The 14257-nt window shown below is 41.9% G+C and overlaps 1 protein-coding gene across 1 annotated transcript in view; it reads right to left on the reverse strand.

Moving 5' to 3' along the window:
• Window positions 1-14257, reverse strand: part of CATSPERG (cation channel sperm associated auxiliary subunit gamma) — a 97771-nt gene that overhangs the window by 23765 nt on the left and 59749 nt on the right. The window contains exons 2-7 of the mRNA XM_069078871.1: window positions 3609-3662; window positions 2655-2799; window positions 1925-2051; window positions 1106-1175; window positions 796-951; window positions 230-395 (exon numbers count right to left, since the gene is read on the reverse strand). Of these exons, the coding sequence (XP_068934972.1) occupies window positions 230-395; window positions 796-951; window positions 1106-1175; window positions 1925-2051; window positions 2655-2799; window positions 3609-3662 (718 nt within the window). The remainder of the gene's footprint in view (window positions 1-229; window positions 396-795; window positions 952-1105; window positions 1176-1924; window positions 2052-2654; window positions 2800-3608; window positions 3663-14257) is intronic.

A 14257-nucleotide genomic window follows, 5' to 3' on the forward strand; every position in this document is an offset into this window, starting at 1 on the left:
CTCATCCAACTGATCCTCAAACTCCATGAATCATTCTTCTCTCCATCACCCCAGCATTTCATTCATGTCTCTACATTCTAAGGACTCTTGGAAGATTCTTCTTTGTGCTGGTGTCTGACCCCAGACTCAGAGAAGTCAGTCTGACCAGGGTGGGAAGGGGAAGAGGCTAGAATTTGGGGGGAGGGCCTAATCCCTACTCTCACAGCTTTTCCCATCCCTGGCTTCTCACTGCTTGCTTGTCCAGGTATGTGGGAGTAGTTGCCAGTGAAATAGTAGACGAGTTGGTTCTGTCGGATGAAGAGGACACTTTCAGTGGAGATGGTGTCAAAGATGGAGGCTGTGAACTTGTCCTGAGGGCAGTGAAGGGAGCCCAGCCAGCAGCTATCAATGTTCAGCTGAATCAACCAGTGCAGGAATGAGGTTTGCAGGATTGAGAGTAGAAAGGAGACTTAGAGGTCATATAGGCCACCACAGCCCCCTCCTTTATAAAGACATTGAGGTCTCAAAGAGGTGAGAATGAAGAGACTTGGCTAAGGGACTTGGCAACTAAGAGGCAGAATGGAGATTGGTAGCCAGTTCCCCACCTCTCCCCCATTATCCCACCCACACCCCATACCATGATGCCTCTTTGCTAGAGAGAGGAGGCCATGTGCCCCTTGGGTTGGGTGAGGTCTTGCAATACTCCACTCTTGGAGAATAGTACCTTCCTTCCCTCCCTCCCTTCCCAAGTCTACAGAATGTCCACTCTTGTCCAACCTCCATCCACACAGTCAGCTGCCACTCAGCCTCTCTCACCTCCACCAGGGAGATGTCCTTGAAGCTGGAGTCAGAGAAGAGAATCATCTTCTCATCTGGAATACCCCCGAGGATGAGCACAGGAGCCTGACCCACTGTAGCCCAGACAGGCCTTGATGGTACATTGATGAAGTCCCTGTGGGTCATGGCCCTGACCTAAGGAGACAGGTCCAAAGGACTCAATGGGAGAAGAAAGAAAGAGAGACTGGCTTCCCCCATCCTAGCCAGGAGGCTCAGCTAAGAGGATTACCTTCCTCCCACCCCCTGCCCTTCAGCCTTTCTCATACCTCTTTCCCATACTTTCTCTCACCTCACTTCCCATGGTAAAGATCAGTTTTTCCTTTTCTTTTTTCAGGTACCCATTGACATTTATTATGTACCTGCAAAGGGAGGGGAATTAGTGTCCTAGGCTCTTGTCAGACTCAGTGGAGACTTCTCACCCCACACCCTAACTTGATGCCCAGATACTTGATGCCCATCTCAAGCTTCAGGTCCCTAATCCTGAACAGGAGGAATCTTGGTGTAGTGATAAGAACACTGAGTTTGAAGTCAGATGACCTGGGTACAAATCCTGCCTTTGATATCTAGAACCTCTGTGACCTTGGGTGCTGCCACCTTAAACCCTAACTCTGCCCCCCTATGCTATCTCACTTGGTGATCCCTCTTTGGTTGCCATGGGTTCAATCATCATTTCTATGAAGATGTCTTCCAGAGCTAAGCCCCTCCCTGGGCCTCAGTTTTCTCAACTGTAAAATGAGGGGGTTAGACTGCACAGCTTCTGAGCTTTCCCAGGTCAAGTATTCAATAATCTGTGATCCTCCTCTTTTAACCCAACACAATTCAACAAACATTTTATTGCTCACCTGCCATTTGCTAAGGCCTCAAAGAGCTTATATTCTACTCCTCTTTTGCTGGTTGCCTCCCTGGGCCTTAATTTCTTGGGGTAGTGGATTGGTCTAGGAACTAAACTCTAGGTAATATCTTGGGCCATTTTTGGTTAAGAGATTCTGCTTGCTTACTTAGTTCAGCCTTCTGTCTACAAACCAGATGCTGGCTATGCTGTCAGTGAGTTCAACTGTGCCTTCCACCATCCCCTGCTCCCCACAATGATGCCTGGTACTCCACCCACCTGGCATTGCGAATGGGCTCCCCCTGATTGTTGCTGAAGATATCAACTTGCATCACTATACTGCCATTTTTCATGGGCATCGGGGTATACCAACTTGGCAAACATATTTCCTCTTCATGGCATGTCTCTGGCAGGTAGGGAATGAAATGAGGTGGGCACAGGCCTGGAGGCTACCCACACCCAGCTAGTACCACTTCACCTCCCCTCCTTACCAGAACCCTTCCAAAGGACTGGGGCTTTGGCACAGGGTACCAAACCTCAGGGTGGGCTATGCTTTCTCCCCCTCTCCTAAAGATGATGGGAGTCCCCAGGGGTCATTAGCTTGGTCTAACAGTTCAAGCTTTCTGAGGGATGAGTCACCCTACCCTACTCAAACACAACTGAACCCAAGTGTAAAAAGTTGGTTCAAAAGCCACTGAGGGCAAAGGTAAAAGCCCAAGGTGACTATCTAGTGTGGGATTCCAAGGTCTTGTGACCTGCTGCTGAACTCTTGATTAGTCAATAGGGACCTCTGGGTGCCCCAGGTGAGTGCCCAGGTATTTGGACCTCACAAGGCCTGGTATAGAGGTCTCTACCCCCACCCATGTCCTATGTGCTAAACTGGCTAAGGAGAGATCTACTTCTCATCCTGTCCAACTTCTTGGCAAGAGCCCTCTGGCAGCCCTCTTCTCCAAGACATTGTCCTTCCTAATCCCTGGTGCCCTGCCCATTGTTGGGGGAAGACCCTCACTGTGGGTTTGGAATGGTGCTCCCTCCATATTAATTTGCAGCCTCTCTATCCTGGAGTATTCGAAATTCACAAGGGAGTAGAAAGTGACCAGCACTCTGGGGAACAGGCCCTTAAAGTGGTTCGAACGCATTAAGACTTCTGAATTCTGAGAGGGAGTCAAAGAAGGAGTGACACTGACCAGTCTATGGACATGACCAGAACCTCCCTGTCCCACCCACCATGTGCCTAAGCCTGGGCCCTGGCCTTAGAGAAAGGCCTCTCTGACCCTGCCTATCTGAATGAAGAGGGTAGGGGGTTGGGGCAGAGAACAGAACTCTGCCAGGCAGAACCCAGGGCAAAAAAATTCCTGGAAGCTGGAGAGAAACTACAGAGCAGGGAGTACCCTGTGGATCAATAAAGGCACCAGCACCATCCTTGAAGGCTAGGTAAGTCCTCCAGCATCTAGGTTTCCTCCCTCCCATCCCAGTCCCCCATGCCTTCCTCCTCAACAGGCATCCTCTGCACAGCCAGCCTCCTAGGAGAGGCCACACAGGAACTGGTCTCTAGGGATGGAGTTCCCCATCTGCCAGGGGAGACAACATTCCCCTTACTCAGCTTCCAGGGAATCTTCCAAAATCTCTCCGTTTTAGGAGAGCACTGAGGACTAGAACATAAAAATGGGTTGGATTGGGGGAGCAGGGATGGCAGTGCCCAGAAGCTCCCTTGGTAGGATGGGTAGTTGTGTAGGAAGTGGGGAGGCTACTGGGAGCCAAGTTCTGCCAGGTGGGTCCCCTAAGGCTGGTTTGGGTGAGGTAGAAGTCACCCTCTCTGATTCCTCTGGAGCTGATTCCCCACAAATTAGCAACCCTCACTAATCCATCCCTAAATCAGTCCTTTTCCCTCCACCTTTGTGTGTCTGTCTTTGAACCTTGTTCCATTCCTCCCTCCTCATTCTCTAGAGGGGATAATCCTCACCAATCCAGGACACCTCAAGTTAATCTTCAGGAAGTAAGGGAAGCCAAAGTACATCTGAAGATAAGAGATACATCCCATTCAGGGTGACCCATTCCTCTGTTTCTGCCATTCTCCTCTTCCTTTCCCACCTCCTTCCATAAACCCCACTGAGAAGAGATAGCCAGGACTCTGGGAGAGTGTCCTGAAGACTCCTGAAGGGGCAGGATACAGTGACTGACAGATGGGAAGACAGAGGGAGAGATAAGAGGGAGAAGGGATGAAAGGGCAAAACGGAAGTAAAGAGGGAAGAACCAAGATGAGATGAAGAGTTGGAAGGGACCTTAGAAGCCATCTAACTCACTTTACAAATGAAGAAACCGAGGCCAAGAGGGACTTGCTTGCCCAAGGAGAGGCCAAGGTTGACACAGGCAGGAGCCAAGTGGAACAGATGGAACACAGAAGACCGTTGGAAAGATGGAATGGCAGAGAGCGATGGATGGGTGGTTAGGAGAATGGTGTGGAAGGGACAGAAACTAGAGGTAGGAGGAAAGGCATTTACCTCTTCCGGGTGGAGGGGTGAATCTTCCAATTTTTTGAAGAGCATGTCTACAATGGAAACTGGTTGCTGAAGGAAAAACTTTTCACTGCCCTCTCCCAAGGAACCGAACCTGTTGAGTACCACTTGCCAAGTGCAGGCATCCTCCAGCTGCGGCTGCACTGGTGGCGGCGGTAGCAGCAGCAGCAGCAGTAGGGACGCCATTAGGATGGGGAGTCCAGAGCTGGAGAGCCCAGGCAGGGAGTCATGCGCGGAACCCAGGGAAGCGGAGGGGCGCCTGCTCCTTCCCCTAGCTCCCTCGCCCTCCAGGCACCCGAACGAGCGATTCTCCAAAAACGAAGAGGAACAAGGAGTCGTTAAGTCTCTCTTTTCACCTACGGGAGAAACTGAGCCAGTGACAAGGACTTATTTGCTCCAGGCCACTGGAGGAGGGTGAGGGACGGGTTCTCTGGGCCCTAGGAGTCTCCGGCTCAACCCTCCCTAATCCTCGCCCCTCCCTCCAGACCTATTCTCCCAGCTTCTCGGCCCCACCCCTGCTTCTACCTTCCTCTGGTCCACTTCCCCGCCCACTCCCATCCCGGCTTTAGCTTCCTTTCATCCATTCCTCCAGTCTTCCTCCTCCTCTTCCTCCACGCTAGGCCTGGGGGACGAGACACACCCAGAAGGTCCGGATCTTTCCCTTCTCCCTGGAGGGCTTCTGGCTGAGTTTCCGGTAGCCAAAGGGTTAAGTGTCTAACGGCTGGTCACTGGCACCCGACAGCGCGTGCCCCGGGGACCTTGAGTGATCTTCCTCACGATTATCTCGAAGTTCGGACTTGTCGTAGAAGGCGGTTCTATAAACCTTTGTCCCAGGCAGTTAACTTTTTTTTTTTGGATGATCACATCGATCTTTCTTCATACATGGTTATAACCAGGATTACATTTTGCCTCACGAGTATTCATTTTTAATTACATTTTCTTTTCATTTTTGTTCATTTATCAAGATGAACCTAGAGTCAGAAAAACCTGAGTTCGAATCTACCCTCAGACAATTACCAGCTGTGTGACCTTGGCAAGTCCCTTAACCTGTATGCCTCAATTTCTTCAAATGTAAAAAAGAGATAATAGCCTCTACCTTCCAAGAGTTGCTGTGAGGATCAAATGAGATTCCATTTGTAAACTTCTCCGTCCGCATTCTCCTTAATCTATCTGCAGCCTTTTACACTGTTGCACACTCCCTCATCAATAATGGCTTCCATCAGGGTGTTTGGGATACCATTCTTTCTTAGTTGTTTGCCTACTTATTTGGCTCTTCCTCTTCTCTCTTTACTGTATTTTCCTCCAGATCAGACCCTCTGACTGTAGGTGACCCTCAGGGTTCTGCTCTGGGCCCTCTTCTCTTCTCCCTCCTTGCCACTTCGTGATAGCATGTGTTCCCTTGGATTTAATTATCATGTCTAAACTGATCATTCTCCCATCTACCTTCTCCGTCCCAATATCTGCTGACATCTAATCTCCCATTTCCAACTGCCTTTCAGACAAGTCAAATTGGATTCCAGTAGACATCTTAAACTCAATATATCCCAAACAGAACTCATTATCTTGCCCCCAAAACCCATCCCCTCTCTCCCCCTCCCCCCCCATAGTAGAGGGCAGCACCATCCTCTCATTCCCTCAGGCTCACAATGCCGGAGTCATCATAGATTCCTCACTATCTCTCACTCCCCTCCCCCACAACCAAGCTATTGCCAAGGCCTGTTACATCATCTCTCCCATGTGCTCTCCTCTCTTCTGTGACACTGCCCCCACCCTGGGACAGGCTCTGGTCCCCTCATGCCTGGAGAATTGCAATAGCTGCTGGTGTACTTTAAGTCTCAAGTCTCTCCCTGTCCCAATGCGTCCTCTGTTCAGCTACCCAAAAAGAGGGTAAGGGTTGCTCTGGAGACCCCAAAATACCAACACACCAGGTCCTGCCAAAAGAATCTGACTGGAGTCTTCTCAGCCAAAGAAAAGTAAAATTTATTTAAAGTTTGCTTGCATTAGACACAGAGTAAGTCTGTGCTAGGTCATTCTATGGAGCTCTCACACCACATGGCATGAGATGGGACCTTATATACAGAAGGTTGTGGGAGGAATCTAGGGGTGATCTAGAAGAGGAGTTGGGGGAGGGTCTTCAGGAGGAGTTAATGAGGTCAATGAGTGATTAAGGGTGGGAAGTCACCTGGAGACCACAAACAATGGTGGGCTAGGCCAGTTGAAGGTAGCAAAGTCTAGTAACAGACCTGCCTCATCAAATGGGATGATTCAATCAAGAGTCCAAGGGAAATTCCTAGAGCCTGTACCTCCAGGACTCAAGGAGAGCTCAGAGGGGACTCCCAGAGCCCATACCTCATCAAAATGATTGCCTTACAGCACAGATCTAACCGAGTCATTCCTCCCCTTACTCAATGAACTTCAGTGGTTCCCTACTGCCTCTCATATCAAACACAAAAGAGTAGTGGTATTGCTGAATTAAAGGATAAACAGAGTTTTACAGCCCTTTGGACATAGTTTCAAATTGCTCTCCAGAATGGTTGGATCAGACTGTTTACTTCTTATATGAGAAAATTTCATCTGTAATTCTTAAGAATGTTATCATTACAAGGATAGTTTAAAAGAGCTTGCATAGATAGAAGATTTGGGTTGACCTGATTATGATGGAATGATCCTAAAAAATAAAATTGGGCAGGGAGATTAAAGTGAAGCAATTATCTCATACAAACTGAAAAAGTTGTTACAGTGGATGCTGAGATGGGGTAGAAGGCTGGTGGTGCTAGAATGTTACTCTCATCAGAACTGGGTTAAAGAGTGAATAGTATATACATCTAGAAGGGTAAAAGTCTTCTTTTTAAAATATATACTTTAGGTTTTTTCCATTTATATGTTAAAAAATTTTAAATATTTGGGTTGTTTGGTTTTTTTTTTAACATTTTGAGTAAAAGTCTTCTTAACTTACAGAGAAATAGAAAAGTTAGGAGAGAGGATAAGGAAGGGACTCTTAGAAGGGTGTGCAGATTAACAAATAGGACTGAAAAGGGAGAGAATAAGGGAGGGTTTCCGAGAAGGGTGGGTATATTAACAAGGAAGAGGACAAGGGGAGAGAATCAGGGAAGGGTGTGGATTGAGAGGCAGTGATCAGAAGTAAATATCTCTTAGGAAGGTTAAGGTGAAAAGAGTGGGAGAGAAGGATAAACAATGAGGAAAAATAGAATGGAGGGAAATACACAATCATCTTATAACTTTGAATGTGAATGGGAAGAACTCATCCCTAAGGTTGAAACAGACAGCAGAATGGATCAAAAACCAGAATCCAACAATATGTTGTTTGCAAGAAACACATTTAAAAATTAGAGACACACATAGAGTAAAAATAAAGGTTCTGAAGAGCAATTTGGGGTTATGCCCAAAGGGCAATCAAACTATGTATATCATTTGATCTAGCAGTACCATTTCTAGGTCTGTATCCTAAAAAGATCACAAAAAAGGGAAAAGGACCCACAAGCACAAAATTATTCATAGCAGTTCTTTTTGTGGTGGCAAAGAATTGGAAATGAAGGGAATACCCATCAACTGGAAGAATGGCTGAACAAGTTGTGGTATATGAATGTAATGGAATGCTATTGTGCTGTAAGATATGATGAGAAGGAGGATTTCAGAAGAATCTGGAAAGGGTTACATGAACTTTACTGAGTTAAGTGAGCACAACAAGGAGGACACTGTACATAGTAACAGTAACATTATGGGATGGATCAACTGTGATTGCATTAGCTCTTTTCAGTAATACAATGGTCTAAGACAATTCCAAAGGATTTATGATGGAAAAATCTATCCACATCCAGAGGAAGTTCTTAAGGAGTCCAAATGGAGATCAAAGTCTATTATTTTCACCTTTTTTTTTGCTTTGTTCTTTTTCTTCCTTTACAACATGATGAATGTGGAAATATGTTTTGCATTATTGCATGTGTATAAACTCTATCAGATTGCTTGTTGTCTTAGGAAGAGGGGAGGGGAAGTAAAAATGGAGAAAATTTTGGAACTCAAAATATTTTTTAAAAAATAATTATTGAGGGGCGGCTAGGTGGTGCAGTGAACAGAGCACTGGCTCTGGAGTCAGGAGGACCTGAGTTCAAATCTGGCCTCAGACACTTAACACAAAAACTAGCTGTGTGACCTTGGGCAAGTCACTTAAACCCAATTGCCCTACCTTCCCCCCTCCAAAAAAATTTATTTAAAATTATCTTTACATGTAACTGGAAAAAATAACATACTATTAAAAATAAAAGCTGGAATAGGATTTACTGTCCTTCATCTGATGCAAAGAAAAACAGGAGTAGTAATCCTGATCTCAGACACAATGAAAGCTGAAATAGATTTAATTAAAAGATAAACAGGGAAACTACATTATGTTAAAAGGTAATGAAATATGTGTGACAACTAACTTTGAATCTGAGATAAGCTAGATGAGATTGATACCTGGAGGGAATTGATTGGTAATAGAAAGGAGATTTTCTCAGCAGTACACAGTACCTTTACAAAAACTTGCCATATATTAGGACATAAAAACTTTTTAGTTAAATACAGAAAAGCAAAAAATATTAAATGCATCCTTTTTCTATCACAATGCAATAAAAATTATATTTCACATGGGACCATAGAAACAGACTAAAAATCATTTTTATCAAATGGAGAATGATAAAAATTTTATTAATAAGCAACAATTCATGTAGTTATTTCTCATCGATGAAATCTTGATGAGAACAATTCAAAGCATTTTGAAGCATTTTATTATGTTTGAAGGAGATTCTTTGATTATATTTTTTAAGGTGACTTTTTGCCCTTCTTAGTCATTTTTAAGAATATCCATCAAACAATAATTACAGTGGAATCTTGTACTCTCCATAACTTTTGAAAACTTGTATGACTATAAAGTTACAGCATGCTTAATAAATGAATGGGAATGGAACAAGCAAGTTTCTGTCAAATATTTTACATTCTACAACATAGCACAATAGATTCAGTATTGATTGGAGGCTAAATAACCTAATTTTAAGGAATGAGTGGGTTAAAGAATAAATCATAGAAACAATAAATAATGTTGTTAAAGATAATGATAATAATGAGATGATGTACCTATGAGATGTAGCAAAAATAGTAACCATAGGAAAATGTATATCTCTTAAGGCTTACATCAATAAAACAGAGAAAGAACACACTAATCAATTGGTTATGCAATTGGAAAAAAAAACCCAACTAGAAAATGAACAAATTAAAAATCCCCAATTAAACACCAAATTGGAAATCATGAAAATTAATAAAATTGGATGTAGTGGTTGTTGTCATTCTCAAAGAGGACCAAAATGACATCACTATGCTACAGTCAACTTTCTTTTCTTTTCTTTTTTTGCTTTTTGTAGCACAATTGGGGTTAAGTGACTTGCCCAAGGTCATAAGCTAGTTTTTGTGTTAAGTGTCTGAGGCCAGATTTGAATGCAGGTCCTCCTGACTCCAGGGCCAGTGCTCTATTCACTGTGCCACCTAGCCTCCCCCCAGAGTCAACTTTCAATGTGCCAGACTGTGGCTAATCAGACCAAGATGAGTTCAGAATGCTCTACCACAGGTTGGGCAAAAAGAGTCCATGCAAACATTTGGGGTGGATATTCTAAATTTGCATATCCTGCATTTCCTTAGAGCTGTTTCAATTCTGCTTTGCTCATAGAGCACAGCACCTTCTCTGATGTGGGCACGCCATGCTGAGTGGTGCTGTGCCAGTGTCTCCCATGTCACATAATCAATTCCAAAGTCTTGAGAGAAACCTAAACAGTGTCCTTAAAAAAAAGTATGGCTTTTTCTGATCACCACGTGAATACTTGCCCAGTGTAAGTTCTTCCTAAGAGTCCTTTTGGCAAGTTTACATTTTGCATTTGAACAAAGTGACCACCCCATCTGAGTTGTGCTCTCTGAAGCAGAATTTGAATGGTTGGCAGTTTAGTTCAAGTAAGGACCCCAGTGTCTGGTACCTTATCCTGCCAGGTGATCTTCAGAATCTTTCTAAGACAATTTAAATGTCAGCAATTCAGTTTCCTGGCATGGTGCTGGAATAATATCCGGGTTTCACAGGCATACAAAAATGAGGTCAGCACAACAGCTCTATAGATCTTCAGTTTGGTAGTCACTCTAATACCTCTTCTCTCCTATACTTGCCTTCTGAGTCTCCCAAACACTGGATTAGCTCCGGCAATGTATGTGTCAACCTCATTATCAATGTGTACACCCCTGGAAAGTACACTGCCAAGGTAAGTGAATTTACCCATAGCATTCAAAACTTCTCCATTGGCTGTAACTGCTGGTTCCATATATGGATGGTGTGGTGGTGGCTGATGCAGCACCTGTTTTCTTGGTGTTAATTGTTAGGCCAAAATTAGCACAAACAGCAGAGAATTGATCCATACTTTGTAGGCAAGATTCTTGCCAGAGTCCTCCTTAATAGTCTGATCCTTCACCTGGAAGATGGTCATCTACCTGAGAGTCAGTGTGGCTTCAGAAAGGGCCAAGAACAGTCAATATGGTGTTTGCTGCCCAACAGTTCCAGGAGAAATTCCAGGAGCGGGACAGAGGTCTGTACACAACATATGTAGAACTGCCCAAGGCCTTAGATACTGTTAGTCATGAGGGTTTGTGGAAAATTATGTCAACATTTGATTGCTGGGAGAAGTTCATCAGCACTCTACACCAATTTCATGACTTCATGCTTGCTTGGGTTTTAGGTAATAACAATGCTCTCGTGCTTTCCCAGTCACCAATGGAGTGAAACAAGGCTATGTGCTTGCTACGATGCTGTTTTCAGCCATGTTGTCAAATGCTTTCAATGAGGATGAACATGACGTCAAGATCGACTACTGCACTGATGGCAAATTCTTCAACTTGAAAAGGCTACAAACCAAGACCAAAGTGGAGGGAGTGTTGGTGCATGATTTTCTGTTTGCAGATGATTGTGCACTCAATGCAGCCTCTGAAACTGAGATGCAACAAAGTATGGATGTAAGAAAACCACTGCATGGATAAATAAAACAAGGAGTTGACTTTATGGGGAAAAAAAAAAAACCACACACAAGAAAATAGATAAATCATTAGTTAATGTGATTTTTTGAGAAAGAAGAAAACCAAATCACTAGTATCCAAAATGGACAGGGTGACTATACCACCAATGAAGATGAAATCAAAACAATGATTAGTAGTTATTTTGCTGAATTATATGCTAATAAAACTGACTAAGTGAAATGAATGAATACCTACAAAAACATTAACTGATTAGATTAACAGAAGAGGAAATAGAATATCTAAGTAAACCTATTTTAGAAAAAGAAAGTGAGGGGCGGCTAGGTGGCACAGTGAATAGAGTACCAGCCCTGGAGTCAGGAGGACCCGAGTTCAAATCCGGCCTCAGATACTTAACACAAAAACTAGCCATGTGACCTTGGGCAAGTCACTTAACCCCAACTACCCTCCAAAAAGCAAAAAAGAAAAAGAAAGTGAACAGGCCATAGATGAGCTCTCTAAGAAAAAACATTCAGGACCAGATAGATTCACAAGTGATTCTACCAAACATTTAAGGATCAACCAATTCCAATACTAAATTAATTATTTTAAATAATTAGTGAAGAAGGAGTCCTACCAAACCCCTTTTATGAAAAAAGTATGATGCTGACACATAAGCCAGGAAGAGCAAAACCAAAGGAAATTGTAGACCAATTTTCCTAATGAACATGGATACAAAAAATCCTAAATAAAATACTAGGTAGGAGACTACAACTATATATCACAAAGACTATATACATTGTGACCAATTGGGATTTATACCAGGAATGCAGGGATGGCTTAATATAAGGAAAACTATTAACTTAAGTAGTTACACTAATAACAAAAGTAACAAAAAGCAAATGATTATATCAGTAGATGCAGAAAAGACTTTTCACAAAATAAAAAAAAATCATTCTTATTTTAATAAATTTAAAAGCACAGGTATAAATGGATTTTTCCTTAAAATGATAGGAAGTATCTACTTAAAACCATCAATGAACATTTTTTTTCTAACATGATGGGCATAAGCTATAAGCCTTCCCAATAAGATCAGGAGTGAAACAAGGATACCCATTATCACCAATATTACTCAATATTGTACTAGAAATACTAGCTATAGTGATAAGAGAAGGAAAAGAAAATGAGAGAATCAGAATGGTTCATGAGGTATTATAACTATCTCTTTTTGCAGATGACAGAATGATATACTTCGAAAATCCTCAAGATTCAACTAACAGGCTAGTTGGAGCAATGAATAATTTTAGCAAAGCAGCAAGATATAAAATAAACTCACATAAATCGATCAGCATTTCTATATATCACCAACAAAATCCTGCAAGAAGAGATAGTAAGTGAAACCCCATTCAAAATAACCATAAATAGCATAAAATACCTGGGAAAATACTTGCCAAGACAAACCCAAGAACTACTTGAACATAATGATAAAATACTTTTTATACATATAAAGCCATATTTAGATAATTAGAGATTTATTCATTGTTCATGAGTGGGTAGAGCCCATATAATAAAAGTGGCAATTCTACCTAAACTAATCTACTTATTCAATGCCATCCCAATTAAACGACCAAAAAGTATTTCATCAAGCTAGAAGAAAAATAGCAAAATTCATTTGGAAGAACAAAAGGTCAAGAATATCAAAAGAATTAATTTTTAAAAAATGTAAAGGAAGGCGCTCTAGCAGTTCCAAATCTTAAACTGTGCTAATTATCAAACTATATGGTACTGGCTAAGAAATAGAAAGGTGGATCACATACAATACACAATAGTAGATGAGTATTTGACTTTGTGTTTGACAAATGTAAAAATTTAAGCTTTGTGGGGTAAGATTTCATTATTTTGTAAGGAATTTCTGGGAAAACTGGAAAGCACTCTGGCAGAAACTAGGTATAGGTCAATATCTTACACCATTTCCCAAGATAGGCACAAAATGGATACATGACCCAGATATAAAGGGAGATATCATAAGGAAATTAGAAGAACATGAAACATATTACCTATGAGACATATGGATAGGAGAAGAATTTATGAATAAACAAGAGTTAGAGAGCATTGTGACATGTAAAATGGATAATTTTGATTATGTTAAATTTCAAAGGGATTGTACAAATAAAATCAACATGTCCAAGATTGGAAGGGAAGCAGAAAATTGTGAGGAGGGGGATTTATAACTTCTCAGATAAAGTTCTCGTATCTCAAATACATAGAGAACTTTGTCAGATTTATAAGAATATGACTCATTCCCCAACTGATAAAATGGTCAAAGGATATGAACAGAAAGCTTTTGGATGAAGAACTTGTGGCATTTAAAAAGGTTCAACAGACATAATTTCTGAGAAATTTAATCATTTCATTAATAATGCCAGCATTTTAATGAAAGGATGGTCATTTGGCCCCTTCACTCTTAGACCAAAGACAATCATGGAGGTGGGCTCATAGGCTTATATGTCCAATTAAGGGCCTCTAATTCAGCTGAAATTTCAGGAAATTTAGCTCATAAATACCCCATGCTGTTTTACACATTTATCTAAATTCTGTACCTGACATGAACATTGTGAACAGCAAGCTAAAAGAATCACTGTTACTTTGATATATGTAAGACATTCAAATACAAGCTATTTTAAAATACCACATAAAGTAGAAGTCTTAAACCCTTCCAAATTAGATATGTATTCATTTGAGCTTGTTTTCTTAAAATTTTTACTCAGTTGTTTGCTGTACAATTTTTATTTTAACTGTTATTTTAGAACTCCAAATATTAATACCACTTAATTTCAATTGATTTCAATTCAGTTATTCAATGCCCTAAACATAAGGAATAGAGACAGATAAGGATGTGATCCTTGCATAAAAACATAGGTTACAGAACGCTTTTTATAGGAAGACAGCCTATGATACACAAATGAATTTACATCAAAGTTACTGAGTTAACTTCAATTGTAGCAAAGGACTTAGGATGACACTTAAGTAACCAGTTTCAAAACAGTGTATATCAAACAGG

The sequence above is a fragment of the Petaurus breviceps genome, unplaced genomic scaffold (assembly GCF_028583685.1).
Source record: "Petaurus breviceps papuanus isolate PSGF00001 unplaced genomic scaffold, PetGlider_PUasm1.0 91041, whole genome shotgun sequence".
Classification (NCBI taxonomy): Eukaryota; Metazoa; Chordata; class Mammalia; order Diprotodontia; family Petauridae; genus Petaurus; species Petaurus breviceps.